The sequence below is a fragment of the Perissodus microlepis genome, chromosome 4 (assembly GCF_051167445.1).
Source record: "Perissodus microlepis isolate ML-2025 ecotype Zambia chromosome 4, ASM5116744v1, whole genome shotgun sequence".
NCBI classification, from domain to species: Eukaryota; Metazoa; Chordata; class Actinopteri; order Cichliformes; family Cichlidae; genus Perissodus; species Perissodus microlepis.
The window spans coordinates 16978743-16998346 of NC_140464.1; the positions used below are offsets into that span (position 1 = coordinate 16978743).

At 41.9% G+C, this 19604-nt stretch overlaps 2 protein-coding genes across 2 annotated transcripts; both read left to right on the forward strand.

Annotated features, from left to right (window-relative positions):
• Positions 1–85: 85 nt before the first annotated feature.
• sumo2b (small ubiquitin like modifier 2b) lies at positions 86–6356 on the forward strand. The gene is made up of 4 exons (XM_084926145.1): positions 86–219; positions 2439–2570; positions 5033–5104; positions 5638–6356. Exons 1-4 carry the CDS (start codon positions 199–201, stop codon positions 5698–5700), a joined length of 288 nt encoding a protein of 95 aa, XP_084782271.1. The 5' UTR covers positions 86–198; the 3' UTR covers positions 5701–6356.
• A 1810-nt stretch (positions 6357–8166) lies between these two features.
• On the forward strand, positions 8167–17537 carry jpt1b (Jupiter microtubule associated homolog 1b). The gene is made up of 5 exons (XM_084926147.1): positions 8167–8398; positions 10840–10982; positions 14106–14254; positions 15140–15170; positions 16948–17537. Exons 1-5 carry the CDS (start codon positions 8343–8345, stop codon positions 17097–17099), a joined length of 531 nt encoding a protein of 176 aa, XP_084782273.1. The 5' UTR covers positions 8167–8342; the 3' UTR covers positions 17100–17537.
• The last annotated feature ends 2067 nt before the right edge of the window (positions 17538–19604 follow it).

Below are 19604 nucleotides of genomic sequence, written 5' to 3' on the forward strand. Positions count from 1 at the left end.
CATTGTGACTCTCCCGCCCTTGCCCAGACTGCGCTTTCAACCTCGTGACTACTCGCTGTCCACTCAACGCTCGTTGAGGTGGACGCGCATGGGCGCGTGGCCGCGCACGTTCGGTTGTAATAGGCTAAACGGGCACGTGTACGTGCGCGTACTCGTGTTCTTTGTGTGGCAGTGTAGAGAAGCGCCAAAAGAGTGACCATGGCTGATGAAAAACCAAAGGTGAGTGTCTTCACAGTGGATTGAAATGCCAGTTTACTCCGCTTGATTTTTTTTGACACATGCGTGTGTAAAAATACGGTCATTTCCGCATGTTCCGCTGTGCCTTTTTGCAAAGTTACAAGCTGAAATTCAACTACTAGCTGTACCTACTTTGATAGACCGGAAGGTTTGTGAACGCGCATCCAATGGCGCGCGGACCTCTTTCTGCTTGATAACACACAGCCAACCAGCTGGTGTCATCCCCACTGCATGCCTCATTTCGCCTGTGTGTGTGTGTGTGTGTGTGTGTGCTTTTGCGTGCTTCCATGTGTGAATGGCTTGTGCCACTGTGGGAGAGTGTACCGGTGAAAATCTGTTGGTGCCACTGAAACTCTATGAATCATCACTGTGGTGATCTCGGGCTCACTCGGAGTCTGCAGGCGAAGTGAAAAGGGAGGACTAAGATTTAGATTTTGTTTAAATATGAGAAATACTTTGTATACAGTATTGTGCAAAAGTCTCGAGCCATCCCTCATTACTCTCTGTTTTGCCTACTCAGTGGTTATAAGCAAGTTTTCCAGGTCTTTCGTGTTTCCTATTTGGAAAACACATTTCTTTAACTGACTTTTTTATGCCACAAAAGGCTTAAAATTGTATTTTTGCACCAACAAAGTGATTCCCAAAGAGCTTTTGGGAAAAAAACCTAGCATATCTCAGGACTGTGTGCAGTGTGTCCTTAAATTTTAGGAAATTGGACAAGTGGAGGACAAAAAAGGTTATAGACTTTAAGATGAACAGATGATCAGCATCTGAAATTCATGCCCATAAGAAATGGGAAAAATTCGGCAAAGACCTGACACAGGACCTGAGGCATGCACCTGGACCTTCAGACGATCCATCTACTGTCCTCTGAAGCCTCATCAGAAATGGCTGTCAAGAAGCCATTTTCAAGGAAGAGGAACACGAGGAGAAAAAGCTGAGGTATCAAAATTAGACAAGAACTGGAGTGATGAGTTGAGATTTCATTTTTTTGGTTTAAATTATAAGTCAAGAGAGAGATACAGCAGTGAGTGTCTACATCTGTCAAACACAGTGGAGGCTCTGTCATGGTTTCGGTCTGCATTTCAGCCAATGGTGTTGGGGATCTTGTCACAGCTGATGGAAACACAGAAAAGTACCGTCAGATTTTGATCCATCGTGCAATATCATCTGGCAAGCATCTGACTGGCAAAAGGCTCATTTTTGAGCACAGTAAGTGCTTTTACTACACTGCCAGTGCAGTAAAAGCACACCTTGGATAAAAAAATAAAAAAAACAGTGGAACACAATGTCAGTGATGGATTGGTCTCCCCAGAACCTGGACCTCAACATTATTGAAATAGTGTTGCATCATGTTGAAGGAGATAAGACCAAAAAGCAGTCAACATCCAAAGAAGAGCTTTGAATGTCCTTCAAGAACCTTGGAGAACTGCTTAGACTACTTAAAGAAATTACAAGAAGGTTTTCCTTGGAGAGTTCAGGCTGTGTTGGAACAATAAAGTCTGGTCATATCAAACATTAATTTTCAAGCTCATACTGTATTCTCAAGTATGTTTGCATGTTTCAATAAATTGCTGCAACTATTTGCCATTATCCTAACAAAATATAAGAAATAAGTGTTGGCTCAACACTTTTGCACAGCACTGTATATCTAAACAATTTCAAAATATGCAAATTCGCAAAAGTCCTGGGGAATTTTACACCTTTGGGCTTATCAACCTTCCTTTTATGGATGCTGACATATCTTTCTGGCAGTTCCACATTGCGAAAGTGAAGTCAAACTCATAGCAGTGCTGCTTTTGTACTGCTCAGTCTTTTCCTACTCTGTTTTGGCAATAATGACACGGCTGGGTTGATACTGACATTTGCCTGCTTTTTTCCTCCCAAAGAAAATTGATCAAGAATCAATAAAGAATTAGCACAATTGATAATGTCATGGATATTAATAAGCTCTTGCCAATATCCTTCCCTAGCCACCTGGTGAGCTGTTTAAGTCTGAATTCATTATTTCATCACGCTACTGCAAAATTAAAAGACCACCGGAGGCACTAAAGGGACTGAAATTACGCATGTAATAATAACAGAAAATACCGTGCAGCGCTTTCCCCCTGCAAACCTGTAACTACTGTGTTGTTCTGGTTAGTCAAAGTCATTTTTTTTTGTTCCTTCACTGTGTTTCTATCTGTGCTTCTATCCCTCAGGAATCAGTGAAGACAGAAAACAATGAACACATAAACCTGAAGGTAGCGGGTCAGGATGGATCTGTAGTGCAGTTCAAGATCAAAAGACACACACCGCTCATCAAACTCATGAAGGCCTACTGCGAGAGACAGGTGATTATGGCCCCGAGGCATTACACTAACACTGATCATTTCCTGAGTGGGCATAGATCTTTATAAGCAGAGTGTAGCTACAGTTAAATAGACTTCTTGTTATTTTCTGTTCTCACCACATGAGGGGAACTCGACCTGAAGTATTATTTCCCCAGAAATATCTGTCGAGTGTTCCTCTGTACACCTCTGCTACTAATCATATATACACTTGATGTAATTGATTGATTGTTGGATTGTATTCTAAATAACATGTTTAGGTGTTATTAATAATCCTGCTTTCTTTTAATTGACCGTTTCCCTGCATCGCTGCACACCATTTACAGTTGGCAAAAAAGACACGGGTGTATAAAATTACATCTACTGGGAGAGTTGCCTACCCTCTGTGGAGCAAGGCTTGCAAGTGCTTACAGGTTATGCTGTTTTAACATCATAAGGAAATCATTACTGGAGTTACTTAATGTTTTAGAGGCCAGACTTTGAAGTTTGCACACAGTTAATCGTGTTTTACAACCGAATAGGATACAATTAAACCATTTACTTTCAATTCTTTGACACTTTTCACACATGCATTTAATGACTGCAGATTATTTGTTTGTATTCTAGATGCCAAAACAAGCAGTTATGCCAGGGCATCTTAAAAATCCCATTTACCATAAAATATATGCAGGCATTTTAAAAAGAAGGTTTTCATAGGACTCTGTGTGATCCTCTGGAAAACTAAGTACACCTTTACTACTTCAATAGGGATCAAGGGGACAAGTAGCAGCCAGGTGTTACTAATCAACTTGTACTTGATTAACTGATTATCAGCGCGTGTGAGCACCTCTATACAAGCAGAAATTTGTAGGTTGTAGATCTGGAGTATTCAGATGTGTGGTAACACAATGCCACAATCCCAGGCAAGTTCAGGTCAACGTCAAACCTTGCAGTCCTGAGAGAAATAGCAAAATGACCCAAGAGCCTCAGTTAGGATGTTAAATGTTAGAAAAAGACTGAACAAGTGTGACTTGTTTGGAAGGGTTACCAGGTTCTAAAAAGAACAACGCAGCACAGCTTCAATTTGCAAAGTTGCTTCTGCACAAATAACAAGACATGTGGAACAATGTCCTTTGGACAGAGGAGAGCAAAGAAGAGATTTTTGGCCATAATGAACAGAGACATATTGGTACAAACACCTCATACCAACTATTAAGCACGGAGGTGGAGGGGTCATGATTTGGGTTTGTTTTTAAGCCACAGAGCCACAGGCCGTTTGTCTGACAGCTAAAGCTTGGCCAAAATTAAATCCCGCAACAGGACGGTGATCCCAAGCACGTCAGCAACTGTACAACAGAATGACTGAAAAAGAAAAGACTCAAGGTGTTGCAATGACCCACTCAAAGTCCAGACCTCAGCCTGGTTTAAAAGCTGTGGCAGGATAAGTAAATGCTTGCAAACCTCAGTCACCTGGTAAATACTGATAAAAGTTATACAGAATATGATTCAGTTGGTTCTACAAGCTTGAATCATGGGGTGTTCTTATTAGTTAAATCGAATATTCCACTTGTTTGTAGATATTTACTGTTAGGCCAAATGTATGTGTGTTGGACAGAGAACATACTTAGCTGTCCTCGAATCTCAAATACTTTAATCACATTTAACAGACACATCACGTGCTAAACGATCCGTCCATCCAGCCATCAGACAGTAACTCATCACGGTTGTTGTTTCACTTTTCCTTGAAAAAGTTTCCATTGCAGTTCTTCTCTTCCTCCTCAAATGCAGTTAGGGTCTAGAGCTTTAATGCAAATACCACCTTGATAGCATAGCTTTAACGCTTTACGTGGTTCTTGCATCCTTTAAATGAACCTCCCTTATCGTCATCTGTGATTTCACAGTAATCGCAGAAGACATGTTTGCTGTTATGCTGTTATGGATTAGCTCAGATTTTAAGATGTTCTCTGCCAAGCTACTTGCTGTAATGGCATGCAGGAATTTTGACTTTTGTATGAATTAGCACTGCACTGAGCATCACTCTGGTTCTCTATTAATTGCAGCTGTGTTTGGATTGCTACAAAAGCAATACCCAAGGTTTTCTAAAAGAGCTGTGCACAAAAGTAAAAGAAATATGTAATAGAACACAAGGTCTGAGATCCTTTTTATTTGAAAGTCAAATAAGGGTTCAACTCTGTGGAAGAATGGAAACCCAATCACAGTGTTATCTGTTCCTTGGACTCCCATCAGGGTAAAAGAGATGTTTGTCATACAGCTCTTTTTTTAGAGTACAGCCAGATCCAGATGGTTATCATTATTCCTTCATTTCTGCTTCACAGCAAGACATGTTTTTTTTCTGTCTCTCAAACCTCAGCCGCCTTATCTTCAGCATGAGCATATTATTGTCTGCATTTTTATTTTGTACACGTTAGCCTATACAGAGCTTCACATGAGATTAACAACAAGATTTTACACGTTTCTCTTTTCAGGGACTGTCAATGAGGCAAATCAGGTTCAGATTTGATGGGCAGCCAATAAACGAGACAGACACACCAGCACAGGTAAGCTGTGACAATGAGTTAAACATACTTCATGCACTTCCCATGATGATTAGTGCTTGTGATAACAGTATTTCTTAATAACCGTGGGCATTAGGGGTTTCTCCAGGCTGAAAGATGTTCGTTGAAAGTCACAGTGCTGCCATGAGGAGCCTCGGGTTGTCACAACGAGCTAATTTTAAGTTGTTTTTGAATATGTCGCTGTGCAGATGCCAATTGTATTCACTGCAGTTTGCGGCTGGAGTAACCACAACTTGCATGTTATTGCAGTGCCATCCAACCTTGTCCACAGTGCAGCCTTCAAAGGCAAATACAGTGTGTCATTTTATTGTCACAGTGGTGCTATTTTGTGTATGCAAATGGGAAGTTTTTCATTTGTACAGGGCATACTGTCACCCTCTAGGTCAACAAATTAGCATCCTCCTTTTCCTCTTTGCAGTACAGATATTTTCCCTCACATCACTTTTTGCTTAAATTACTCAAGCGTTATGAAATTCATGGGCTTATATGTTTTTTGTTTTTTTCCCCCTTAACAGTTGGAAATGGAAGATGAAGATACGATCGATGTGTTTCAACAACAGACGGGCGGACGGATTTAATCGGCCACGTGCATCACCACTTTCTTCCTGGACACCACCAACTTTCCTGGCCTCTGAGGCACACAGCGCCTGCTTCTTCGCAGCTCGTCTCAACAGAATTCCACGCAGAAGAAGTTTCCCGTTTCTCTGCTACACATAACTGCTGTATATTTTCATTCGCGCCCCTTTTACTTTTCTGTCTTTGTACATAAGCCACATCCACGTCACCCTGAGTTCAGATTTTGTTTTTCCATGCTGTATTGTGATAAGTGTTAAGGACTTCCCTTCCAGACTGTTAGGACTGGTGATAGAGTGAGCATTAAGTAAAACTGACTTTATTGATCAAAATCTGCTCAGCTGATCTTGGTCGGTGGCCAGCAAATCTGTTCTTAAAGTGTACAATTTTTGGGACTGGCTGTCACTTAGTGAACCATATGCCAAGTATGGGGATCACGGGATATGCTGACATTTGGGTTCTGTCATATTCACAAAACATATTTGATTTTTTACATTTTTTAAAAATAGTACTGGATGTGTAGAGGAATGTTCTGAGAAATCGTTTTTGCTAGGCCACTTCAAATTTTGGGAAGCCCTAAGAGATGTTCCAGCAAAATAAACATCTGTATTGTCTATTAAGATGCTTGTTGAAATAAAGCTATTGTCTTTTTCCAAACTTTCACCATATTTTTCTAGTATTTAACAATATAATTGTGTGTGTTCTGCATGTTTGTTGCACTTAAATGTTTCAGATCATTCAGATTTTTTAAAATGATTTCTTTCATTAGGAGAACAAAGTTATCCAAACCTTTACTGCCCTGTGCAAAGAAGTAATTGACCCCTACACCTAATAAACGGTTGAGCCACCAGTGACAACAAGAACTCCAATGAAATGTTTGCATAAAGTAGCGATCGACTTTGACTAGCCCACACCAAAACCTTCATTTTGTGTTTTTAAGCTATTCAGAGGAGGACTTGCTGGTGCATTTAGATCATTGTCCAAAACAAAACGAGTTTCATGGCACAAACTGATGGTTTTGCAGGATTTTCTGGTAGAGCAGATTTTTTTCGTAAGGATTTTTATTCATCTTTAGGCATGAAAAAAAGTTTTTTGACCTTCATTTTTTAAACATGTACTTTTCAAAGAGTTTGTTACACGTCCACTTAGGTGGACAACATAGGTTTTGACTTATGAGTTTGGTATGGAGTGACACATCAGTGTCCAATGAGGTGGTTTATGTGCAAACATACCATCAACACTGACAAAAATACAAGAAAACAGCCTTTGAATACCTGTTCACTGTGGTGACCACTATGCGTGAAAGGGTTAAAGCAGCAAAGTAGCCACCATTGTTGGTAGATGTTATTTAAAAAAACAAACAAAAACGTGTTAGTTTTATCTTCAAAAACCTTCATCAGTCCAGAGGATATGTTCTCAAATCTTGAGATGTTTTTGGCAAATGTGAGAGGAGCCTTTGTGACTTTTTTTGGTCAGCAGTGATTTTCCCCTTGAACTCTCCCATAGATGCTATTTTTGCCCAGTCTCCTTCTTATTGTTGAATCGTGAACTCTGACCTTAATTGAGGTTAGTGATGCCTATAGCTCTTTAGATGCTGTTCTGGGTCCTTTTTTGATCTCTTGGATGAGGGATTGATCCGCTCTTGGGGGAATTTTGGTAAGGGGGACCACTGCTGGGAACATTCACCACTGTTCCAAGTTTTCTACATTTGTGAATAATGGCTTTCACCGTGGTTTGCTGAAGTCCCAAAGCCTTAGAAATGGCTTTGTAGCCCTTTCCAGACTGATAGAGTGAGACAGTGACTTTATTTCCCAGCTGTTTCTTTAGACTGTAACACAATTTGTTGCTCTTTGAGATCTTTTGGCCTACTTCACTTTGTCAGACAGATTCTGTTTAAGTGGTTAATTGATTCAGCAAGTGTGGCAGTAAATTGGGTGTGTCTTAATAAATTGAACTCAGTTTTCCAAAACATTTGGTAAATTGTAGTTATTCATGTTTTAATACATAGGCTAGGTAGGTTTTGGTAACTTTTCCCCTTAACAAATGAAGTCATGATTTAAAAACTACAGTCTGTATTTACTCGGGCTATCTTTGATTTAAATTTATCTGAAAATCTGAAACATGTAAGTGTAAATAATATTTAAGAAATCGGGGCAAATATTTTTACGATGCACTGTAATTATGATCTTAATGAGCCAGTAAGTTAAATTGGAAGTTAAGAAAGAAGTTGAAAGTGTACCAATTTTCTAACTTTATTCTTTAAAATAATTTTGCAGATTGCCGCAATCACCGCTATTAAATGAAAACGGGGGGGGGGAGCCCTCGGGGTTGTGGTCTCTTCTATCCGATCCCTCACAGGAACCCGAGACCTGCCACCAACAAGATATCCGACTGCTAAAGTTCTGTCCAATGAGAGGCGAGTTCTGTGCCGTTCTGTCCAATCACAACGTGTCTAATACTGGTGGGTTGGGTCTGGTGGGCTGGCACCGCAGAACCAGCGGATCTGTTCTTCGTTATGTTTTTCAGTGTCGGGTGGAGTCTACATCCCGTCGCATCCCTGCGGGCAAGGAGGAGGATTTATCCCCCCCACCATTACTTTTTTAATTGACTGTTTCTTACTGCCAGACATCGAAATACTCCAAAAAAGATGACGACGACAACCACCTTTCAAGGAGTGGACCCTGGTGCTAAAAGTAGTTCCAGGTAAAAAGGAGCCGAAAGCCTTTTCACGGAGGAACAAAAGAAGTAGGATGCGGGCAAAGCCTCTCAGCTAGCAAACGCCTCTTTTATTCGCTTTTGCTCAAAGACAGCTTGCTACAGAATATCACAGGCTGTGTTAGCCCGGTGGTGGTTGGCGAGGGATTTTTCTGGATTTAGCTAAACTGTCACATAGTCTAGCTAATTAAGATAATCTTATTGGGTGTCTGATGCACCATACCCTTTAGCTACACGAAGTTAGTGAGGTTAGCATGCCTGGGTTTCGGAAACAAACTGCTCGACAGGATCTTTTCCACATTTCTGTTTAAGGAGAAGTGGACAAAGCTGCCTAAGCCTAACGTCAGCTCCCTGCTGGCTGCTCTAGACTGCGAAATAACTTTTTTTAATAGTTCAAGTCACCACTTTTTTTCTTTCCTTCCTTCTATGGAAGGAAAGATCTGTGAGTGTGCTGCTCTTGGAGTTGTTAACGTCTTGTTAACTTATTCTTTTTTTGTTGCATTTTATCTAACAAAACAAAAAGAAAGAAAGAAAAGAAACAATAGAGTCCATTTGATTGATTACAGGAAAGATCCCAGACTAGACCGCGGTCTGCTTATGTCATTATCTCTTGAATTTTGGTTCAAGGAAGTTTTAGGGAAACTCATTAAGCGGGGTCGCGAGCCTGATGCCCGGTTTTACACTCAGTTTAAGAGTCATCCTCCAAGCATGCGCTGAGTCTTTTCCTGTAAGTGATGATGCGTGTCGGCTTCATGCATTCCTCCCTTTTTTCCTTTTTCTCTTTTTTCTTACAGGGAAGAGTGCAAACCTTAAAATTATGGCCGCCTTTATAATGATTTCAGGGCGTGCTAGAGATTTTTATACTGCCACTGTTAGCCCTTGCTGAGTCTGAGTGAGCATGTCAAATGTCGGTCAGTCCGCATGCTGCTTTCGGATGATGCAGGGGGCTTGGGTGGGGGCTCTGAGCTAGCTAAGCCTGTAAATCTTTCCTTAGCTCTTCTGCCTTTTCCCCCTTAAAGTCCCCTTTAGCGAGCTGCTGGTCATTTCTGCTTCTGGACGACCAAGTAGATAAGTAGAGCAGCAGCTTGAATTAGGCTAAAATCAAAGGCCTCCTATCCTGCCTTATCAGACATGCCATCTTTGGCTCTGGACCTTAGCAGTATCCTACCCAGCTTTACCTGCCTTAAAGTGGCCTAAGGCTTCCAAACATGACTGCCATTTCACTCATGTTATTTGCAGGTTCATTCTAGGGTGGGGTCTGCTGCCAGCCAGCTCAAAGCTTTCCCCCACCGTCGCAATCTGTGTGTGTATGTGGAAAGCATGAGCTCATCCTCTCTGGCTGGGAGGTGAAGTCTGGTTTAGGCATTATATGTTGTCACAGCCAGGAATTAAATGTGCAAATTCACGTTGTTGCATACTGGGCTGTGTGAGATATGGTTTTTTTCCCCCCTCGTCTTGGTTGCTTTCTTTGTAGCTGTGCTTCAAGAGCAGAGTTGTTTTTTAGACTCCCATCTGCCTGCCTGGCCCTCGGACAGCTGCTCGGTGTGTCAGCTGGTGACTTCAGGGGGCTCTAGGAGAGGAGAGTTTGCTGGTGGAAAGGAAAAAAAAAAGAGGGAGGGGTCCAGCAGTGGCTCTGCAAGCACATCGGTGTCTGTCGTCCACCCCAGCTGCCCTTGAGCACAGCGAAGAGAAAAAGGGTTTCCCTACTCGCTGTTGAATTCCTTTTGTTCGGTTCATGGTGGCAGAAAGTCTGTGGAAAGTAGGCTTTGTTTGTCATCTGTGTATATGGATCCTGGCTTTCTGTGCTGTTCTAGAACAGTCCCAATATTACGTGACCTATATTTAGCGTAAACCTCAGACCTTTCACTTCCATTGTGCGATTGTGACCAAAATAAACATCAGATTTGATGAATAAATGCAATAATTGTGTAATTATTCCCCCTAGAAACAGACACAAGCCCTCATATGTCACTGCAAAGGAATCTGCGCTGAAGAGAGGCAGCAGCTAGCCAGCTAACTCTGTGATTATATGCGACTGGAGTCAGCTGCAGGGCAGAGATTGGGACTGTCTGTCTGACAGGCTGACAGCCGGGGCTTAGAGAGTGGGGGGACCTTGCTGGTATCTCTCATGTTTTTTGTTTTTTTTTCCCCTTTCTTTCTTGTGTGGTATGTTTATAAAATATTTAGGGTGGAGTAGAGAGAAGGTTGCATGTAGCTTGGGGCTACCTCATGTTTTATTTCACTATTGATTTTATCTTTTTTTTTTTCTTTCTATTTTTGCGCTGTGCATCTGATCAGTGGTGTGTGACGTGAAGGCCTTGTGTTTCAGTTTGAAGCGAGAGGTTATGGAGCGGGGGGGAGATAGGAGCATGGTGAGCGGGGTGTCATTCCAGCTGACGTCAAAATTGTGTCATTTTGTTGCTTCAAAGGGTACTACGACCGCCGGGTGGGGACTCCAGCTTCTCCTTTGGCACAGATGACAACACAACACCCCAGCGCAAGAACAAGATGGCCTCCAGCATCTTTGCAGAACCTGATGACCCTCACGCTCATCGGAGGAACAATCCACCTAGTAATTCACTCTAACATTTATTTCTTGATTGATGGAATTTCCATGTGACTGTATCAGAGCTGAAATCAAGGTTTACAGGTTTGATTTACACGAAACTGTGGTTTTACATCAGGGAGCTTGTATAAACACACACGAAGAGCAAGTTCTATCTTGCAAAAGCAGACAGATCTACCAGAAGCCTTAAGTAAGCAAAAAAAAAAAAAAAAAACCCCAACACACCATGGAAGTAATTGTTCTAACTTGAGCTAGGAACAGATAGAGATCCCAAATTTTTCCGTTTGGGTTGTCAGAAAGAGCATCCCACAAGAGTAATAGCACAGAAAAAGAGAAAAATCCCCAGAGTACTACGTAAGGGTAATTCGAAGTGAGGGTTTGTTAAATGGGGCTGAGGATCAGTCCTCTATGGAAAGAAATGCGTCAGTTAAAAATGTGTCAGTGGGTGAAATTAGCGGCCCTCTGCAGCCACAGAGGACATCTTATTTTGAGTGTGCAAGAAGACGCAGAAAAATGCAGCCGGGGCCACGAGACCTGTGAGTGGCACTGTGAGTTTTCAAGGTCACCGCAAACATACAGCCAGAGGAAGTAGGTGAAATATTAATGTGGCCTGACAGTGCCAGGCAAGGTTTGGATCTTTTATTATGCATTGGCTTCACTGATTGTAATTAAAGATGGTCCAGTTAGTCAGTGATTTAATACATTGCATAAAGGGGGGAAAAAATTCGAGCTCTGTGGCATTTCTGCAGATTTGCTTTTTAGCTCAGGGCCTCACAAGCCTGAGATCACATGTTTTCACACTGGGCACTTTGTGGAAAACTGTTTACATGGCGTATCAGATTTTCTGGGTGAGTGTGGACGATGAAGAATTTGGCCTAAAATCGTTACATCAGCCTCTGACCTCTGCAGCCAGCAGCTGCTTACAGCACAGCCTTTTCCTGCTTGCATTGTTTCACTCTGGGTCAAGTTGAGGAGAGCCTACCACAGCTGTCCCGCTTTAACGGATGCAACTGGATGAGGAGGATAGAAATTTCTGCTTGAATGACCAAGGTTAATAACAATATAAAGCCTTATAAGCATTGTGCGATCTATTATGTGGCCTGTGTTTGAACCCATGCTGCAGATGAACAGGTTTCATTGTTTGCTTTGGCATGCAGCCCTGTGTACATATTTTTTATTTATTTTTTGTTAAGATCAAATACACCTTTTCATGTCTCAACCATCAAGAGCCATTTTGTAAAGTATTTTTTGCCTTTGGGCACTTTATAAGTTTAGCTATGATAGCACCGTCTCAAACGACCCTAGAAACATTTGACAAAATAAGAGCACAGAAAACAAGCATGGATTAGCTGCTATAAGCGTTACTTTAAACAAGAGATGGTGGCGCCACAGTTGTCAGAAAACAAAATGAATGGAGTGCTGTCCTCATGGCTAAAACTAGGAGGTGGGAGGGCGGAGGGGGTTTTCCCAAGGTAGTCCTTTAATGCCTGAATCTGATTCCTAACTTTCATGGTGTGTCTTTTTACTAAGTGGCAAATGTAAGAAAAAAAAAAATGTTTTTTTTTAAAAAAAAAAAGTAACTTATTTTTGTTTTAACTATACTTTGATGGTTTTCTTTTAAAGAGTTGTCTTGTATTCTGTTTTACTGACATAGAAGCAGGTTGTTGTTCAGCCAGGATGTTCCCTAGGATTTTAAAGGGGACCTGTTTTTCTAACTTTCAGCAATATTCATTATTCTAATTCTTATTATTATTGGGGTTATACAAGAGAAATGATCATTATTTAACTTGTATTGGGGTTCGTTGAAGCCTCTGGTGTCATCCACTGTCTGAAAGTTCTGTTAGCTCCTTCCTCGTTTCCTTTAAGCCGCCTTTGTTCTGATTGGTTGGAACTTACAAATGGCAGGTGAGGTTTCTGGGCTCACAGCCAGAGCCATATGTCTGAGATGACCATATTAGGTATGTTGGCTCTCTTTGCAGTCATAAAGAGCCAAGAGTTGAAGAGAAAAAAAAAAAAAAACTACTGACCTCATTATGGTCATGTTTATGTGAGTAAATAAGAAAATGTATGGCAAGTAAAATTTAATTTAAGGTTTAAAGATACCAAAGCTGTGGGTATGTGCAAGTAACCTCAGCTTCTGACCACATGAGTGCTTACATGAAATAAGAGGGGGAAAACGAGACTACCATCAGCCGCATGATTGCTGTTGCTGTCTCAAAGCTCAGTAGGCTCAGCGTTATAATATATTTATGCCATAGACCCAGGAGATCTATAAGGTTAAGTAGAAGCCTATAGCAATGACAACATAATGCATCTCTCTCTGGTCCATCAATCTACTTAAATCCTCTTCCGTTTCATATTTCTTGACTGTCCAGAGAATTTATCAGACTCCTTAATGTGGCACCGGTAATGAAGACGCACTTGTTGAGTGCTGATTCACTTCACTCTATTAACAACAATGGCCACTCCTCTTCTTCTTTGCTTTCCGTTGTTCTCCTCATGACAAAGACGGTCTGTCCCCTCCCTGGCCCTCGGGGTTTATAGCTGTTACCTTATGTAGCTTGAGCTAGCACAGCCTGCTTCCCCACAGTGGGCCAACACAGGATTTTTAAAGCTCTTTCTGCTAAAAGAGAGTGCAGGCGCTGCAGGGTTTTGTGAGTTTTGGCATTCAGGTTGTCTGCCTGGAAGCGTTCCACTTCGTTTCTGGGTCTGTTGCAGACGCCCAAGCGGATTTAGTGATGTTTCCTGTTTAGTTCCCAATGATTTTTTTTTTCTTGTCTTGTGTTATTTGAGTCTCTAATCAAGCTGATGTTTTATCACTGAATCTGAGAAATCTGAGAAAATGAGTATTGTGATGAGCATGGTAGATTGGTGGGGCTAGAGAGATTTGGGTCTGGGGTGGCTTTGTCACTAATTGGATTAGTGTCCATATGGTATGACTGTGCTGCTCTGGAGCCTTACTCATGTTTTGCCATTTGGGTTTCCTGTTAAGCTTCAGTGTAATCTTCTGACCAAAAAAGAGGAGCGAAAAAAACCCAAACAATTAAAGGGCCATGAGTGTTAGAGTGTTAGCTTATTTTCTAAATAGTTTGAAAGCATATTTTTCTTGTCTGTCCCTTATCTGCCTAGGCGGGGCGCCTACAGGAACCCTGTGCGGCGAGCCGTCGGCCCCGCTGAGGCGAGTACAGCAGCCTCTCCTCTTCCCCAAGAACCCTGAGCCGGAGCTGACCACCATCCACAACTCTGGGGCCGCCTTGGTCTGGAATCAGAAACGAGAGGTACCAGCCGTTCACCCTTTCAAGACTTTGTTTCCAAAACAGAGCCGCAGCCAAGTACCAGGCTGAAAAAAACACTCTGTCATAGATTAACTTTAATTCTAAACAGTTCAGTGGAAAAAGTCATTGGGGGGAAAGATGAGTTCACAACTGCTGCCAAGAGAGTTTTGTTAAGTCTGCGACAGAGAACAACGAAGCACAGCATCCCAGAGAGCGAGAGATGAGAGCCGCGACTCATTCGCTTCACTTTATCTAAAATGTCTTTAAGTCACAAGATCTGCTGTCATTCTTTATTCATTTTTGTAACTTTCTCTTTCAAGCTGTTTTTATGTGTAATTAACAGAAATGGTAAGATTGCATTAACTTGATCAGTGTAACTTGGGTCCAGTGGTTAGGCCTGGCATTGAGCCAGCTTGTCCCCAGTGGGCTGCCGAGCTGTTAATACATTGGTGGAAACCCTGGTGTTTATCGTCTGTTTGAAACAGACCCAGGATATGTTGTTAGGTAGATATCCTCCACTGACATTTGTAATCCCTTTTAATGTGTGAATTAGGCGGCTCTCGCTTTGTCGACATGGGTAGAATCCAAATAAAGACAGGCAGAGAAAACACAACGGCCGACTCCACCTACCAACCTAGAAACATATCACTAGGGTCAGAAATCACAGCAGTGCTGTCATTAATCATTCGCAATTACAAGTGCTTGCACAAAAGTTCCTGTATATGCAACTGCCTTGTGGATGTTCAGTATTATTTTTCCTGGCAGCATTCCTTTTCTTTTTTGGGTTTGTGGTTGTATATAAAACGCTTCTTCTCAAACGAAGAAACGTTAGCAGAGGAGCCAGGTCGGGGAGAGATGTGACATTCCTGTCTTGTGTTTTCATTGCAGGTTGAGAACGGCCAAGAACAAGGAAATGATGGTAAGTGTCTTAAGCACTTGGGTGTTTTTATAAAAAGGCTTTCAGGTTTCTGTCACAGTCTGACTATGTCTAAACAGAACTGCATGACTTGGTTGTGAGAAGCTCCTCGGTATAGCTCTAGAACAGATCAGTTAATTTCACTCTCCCCTCCTCTGCAAAGATCAGATTATGGCGACTGATCTGGTCTGGTATGCTGCTGCTGGCATACAGTCTTTTTTTTTAGCATGGAGTACACATGTTCTCCCTTTCTGAGTCAACACAACGTGGGCTCTTTGATGTGGTTTTTCCTTGTCATGATGGCATGTCGGTGTGTAGTCAAGCAGCTGTTGTTTGATAGCAGGCTCCACTGAGTATGAAAAGCTTTTTATTAACCTCCAGGTGCATGTTTGCAACAGAATTCCTGGCTCCACAGATAATGGGAAGGTTCGACCGCATACCATAATGAAAATTAAATCAAAGCTCACTTTCTGCACGGCCTTTGAATGACTGGAATGCACGTGTGTTTGTGTGTGCGCACTTTGAAGTGTGCTGTGTATAAATATTCGCAATTACATACCATCAAAAACTTTTCAAGCACTTAAGCCAGTTCATTACTGCCGTCTAAGTTAGTTTCTTCTCCCAGCAGACGAGCCAGTAGTGCACACTTTTGATAAGACAAGGGTGAACAGAGAGATTAAATATATCAGCTTCTGGATCCACATTCAGCACACCTAATGTCTTTGATGTTGTTCCGAGTTAATGCTACAGGCCCTCCACACTCTGGGGGTTCAAACACAGCACATTCAGCAGTTGAGTGTGCATTATACCTCTTTAAAAAAAAAAAAAAAAAAAAAAAAAAAAAGATTTCAAAATGTTCCAAAAAGGAACATGTTGCCCTCATTTCTAAGATTTAAATGAAAGGTCTCCATGCAATGTGCTAATGTTTTTGCACCAATTCAGGCGATAATGGATAAAAAGACGGCGATGCTTTAATGCTGTGATTTTACTCATTTAAAGAGGGCTGCCCTCAACTACTCCACCGAGCCCACAGAGCTAAAGTGTGGAGACTGTTTTTAGCCAGAATTTGCATAAAACCAGCTTTAACCCTTTCCATCTCAGCAGTGTTCAGTGCTGATAGATGCAGCTAGCTGCAGTTAGCAGTTTGCTCTGGCTCCAACCAGGAGGATCATATTTATGTGTTTGCATAATTGCTTAACGGCAATACTTAAAAGAAGCGACACAGTTTGAAATCTTAGCCAACATTAAAAGTAAAAGGACAGAAGAAGAAGATTCTGTAGTGAATCTAGTTCAAGCCATTGGCAGCAGTTTCTTTGCACATTTCATGTCTGCAGTGTAGATTTAACACAGATGTATGAATTCACTATTATCCTTATTATTTTTATTGTTATCATTTTGCCTGCTTTGTCAAATTTTGATAGATGTCGATTTCCTGTCATAGGGCCCAGTTTTTCCAGTGATAGAAGGATGGGTTTTGTTTGTTTTTGTTTTGTTTTTTTGTTGTTTTTTAGTTTTTTAGTCATCCAAAATAATCATTTACTACTGGAGAGTCCCCTCACTCGTATATTAAAAGTGGGGTCACTGTGAGCCAGTTATTGCTCCATAGTCTGTCTGTGATTGCTGACAGTAGTCCATATTTTGCTCTGGAGAGCCGCTGTGAGCTTGAGGTCCACTCCAAACTGCAACATCTGGAAAAACTGCAGAACAAAATAAGAGCCACATCACCCATTGTTGTGGTCTGCACAATAACACATTATCCCCCCTCTTTTTTTTGCTGTAGAGTGTCCTGAAGATGTGCAAGATCAGCAAGAGGAGCAAGATCAGCAGCAGAAGGAGGTGCCACAGCCCTCCGACCCGTCGGGAGGTGCCAGCGCTGCTTCAGGTGGCCGAAGAAACCCCCCTGGTGGCAAGTCCAGCCTCATCCTGGGTTGAGACCAGTCAGTTTGTTTTTCTTTGGTTTTTTTTGTTTTGTTTTTTTTGAAGACAAATACCCCCAACCACCATTCTCTTCCTCCTCATCAACATCTCTGCTTCTCCCCCCCTCCTCCAACACCACCACCATCTCCACCTCCTTCACATGCACTCATGCCGTCACGTCCATGGACCCCCGTGTCCTCTCCCTCCACCTGCAAACCTTTTGTTTTGATCCTTTTTTCTATTAAAAAAGAAAACTGTTGACAAAAGCACTTTATGTATCTCCCCTCCCCTTTCCATTTCAGCCCATCCTGTAGCGCATTTCGCCTGCTGGGAAAGGCATGACGTTTAGCTTGTCCCTCATTCTCTCCCCTGGTGTAAATGGTAAAAAAAGATTAAAAAAAAAAGATTTGATGCGTGGATTTCTAAATACAATAAAGATTCATATTAATTTGCTGTGGCTTGTTTTGTTTTTTCTTTATTGTTATCTTGTAATAGTTGTCTAGGATAAGATATAGAAAATGTAGACATGAAAGGATCTGCTAAGTCTCCATTTCAGTGCATAGATGTCTGAAAGCAAGGCGCTGAGTATTATTTATACTCATTGTAATGGAGCCTGAAGGCAGCAGCCACAGAGAGCAAAGAAAGGCTCTGGGTCTGTAAATCTGCCCAGCCGAAAAAAGGGAAAAAATTGACTATGGCCGCTGCCAGTTATGTCAAAAGAGAAACTGCACTATCTCTTCATGACATCATACACTGGATATTTGGCTCTGGTTACAGTGTGCTTGATATAGGAGAGGTGTTTTTGCTCTGACTCCGACTTTTTAAAGCAAAAGTCATTTTTCCCGAAAGGTGAAAAGTGATTCATACAAGACGTAATGTTACTTTTAGAACCCGGCCATTACCAGCACTGCTCAGAGATGGCTTTATTTGGTCTTAGCCTGAGCACTTTAACTTCTTAAGCATCATTAGTAATACACAAAGCACAGAAGTAATTCTCTTAAAAAGCACTTGGTGCTTGGGGTTTTGTTAAACACATCAGACTTGTAAAATATCAGCTCTGCTCTTTTACTCCTGAATTAAATACCTCGCCAATTGTGTTCTGGTGAATTGCACCCACAGGGATTTGGATTCACTGGAATGCTTTTTTTGGAAAATAAAAAAGTTGCCTTCAACTCGATTAGAGGTAGCTTTGTGCATTAAGTGGTTTGAAATTTACAGTTCTGCTGTATTTGAGAAAATGTTTGTGGTATACAGTAAAAATATACATGCAATGTAATATAACTGGGTTAAAATTGTTATTAACAGCAACTATGCAAGTACAGTTGCTTTTTCAGTGATTAGAAGTCCGCTCCTGGAATACAGGAAAACCTGTTTAGCTGTGCTTTAATGCAAATATCTAAAAGCAGTTCACTGGGTGAAAATACTGTTTGTACCAGATGTCAGACTGTTTCAGGATGATCAGAAGGAAGAAATAACTCCACAAAGGTCCCAACTCATTACAACCAAAGTACGCAGCTCTCAACCTTGAAGCAGGCAGGCTACAGCAGCAGAAGATCACTCTATGCCACTGAGGATACAATTCGCATGATATCAATAATATTTGGACACGATCACAAAAATGTTGCCTGGTCTGATGAGTCTGCTGCATTTGAATGGTAGGGGCAGAAATCGGCATTAAGAGGTTGAATGCATGGATACATCCTGCCTTTGATCAAAGGTTCAGGCTGCTGTAGGCACCACAGCCTACTAATGAAAGTCTAGCAGCCCGTGACTGTACGATAAGCGGAAAGGAGGCAGAGGACTGGTGAGTGTCAGAACTACCATCCAGGACGAGACAACGAACATCCATGAGGACGTGAGGAAGATGACCACGTTTTCAGTGAATAGATAAGGCAGCAGAAACCTGAGACAGAAGCGGAGCAAGAAGGACCATCATGTAAGGACACGTCCATGCATGGTATGTGCTGTCAAATACATAAAGTGACTGAGATCCAGAAATCGTTCCAATTGCTGGACAAAGCTGGACTGAAAGACAGCACAGAGGCAATAATCATGGCAGCACAGAAACAAGCTCTGAGCACAAGATCCATAGAGGCTGGGGTCTATCACTCCAGGCAAGACCCCAGGTGCAGGCTGTGTAAAGATGCCCCTGAGACAATTCAGCACATAACAGCAGGGTGCAAGATGCTAGCAGGCAAAGGCCGGCATAGTATACAGAAACATCTGTACTGAGTATGGCCTGGAAGTCCCGAGGTCAAAATGGGAGACGCACCCTATGGTGGTTAAGAATGAGCCAGATGGACGAAGTGGTGATGGCTAACCACCTGGACATAGAAGTGGAAGACAAGCCGAGGAAGACAGCTGTTGTGGTATATGTGGTGATGCCAAGTGATAGCAACATCAGAGAAAAAGGACAATTAGAAGCTCGAAAAGTACCAAGAGCTGAGAGAAGAGCTCAAGGAGATGTGGACGGTGAAGGCAACAGTGATCCCAGTGGTAATCGGAGCACTCCGTGCAAGA

Coding starts and splice junctions, on each gene's coding strand:
- jpt1b (XM_084926147.1), top strand. CDS start 8,343: ATGACGACGACAACCACCTTTCAAGGAGTGGACCCTGGTGCTAAAAGT. Junction 8,399..10,839: donor GGTGCTAAAAGTAGTTCCAG/GTAAAAAGGAGC, acceptor GTTGCTTCAAAG/GGTACTACGACCGCCGGGTG. Junction 14,255..15,139: donor TCTGGAATCAGAAACGAGAG/GTACCAGCCGTT, acceptor TTTTCATTGCAG/GTTGAGAACGGCCAAGAACA.
- sumo2b (XM_084926145.1), top strand. CDS start 199: ATGGCTGATGAAAAACCAAAG. Junction 2,571..5,032: donor AGGCCTACTGCGAGAGACAG/GTGATTATGGCC, acceptor TTCTCTTTTCAG/GGACTGTCAATGAGGCAAAT. Junction 5,105..5,637: donor AGACAGACACACCAGCACAG/GTAAGCTGTGAC, acceptor CCCCCTTAACAG/TTGGAAATGGAAGATGAAGA.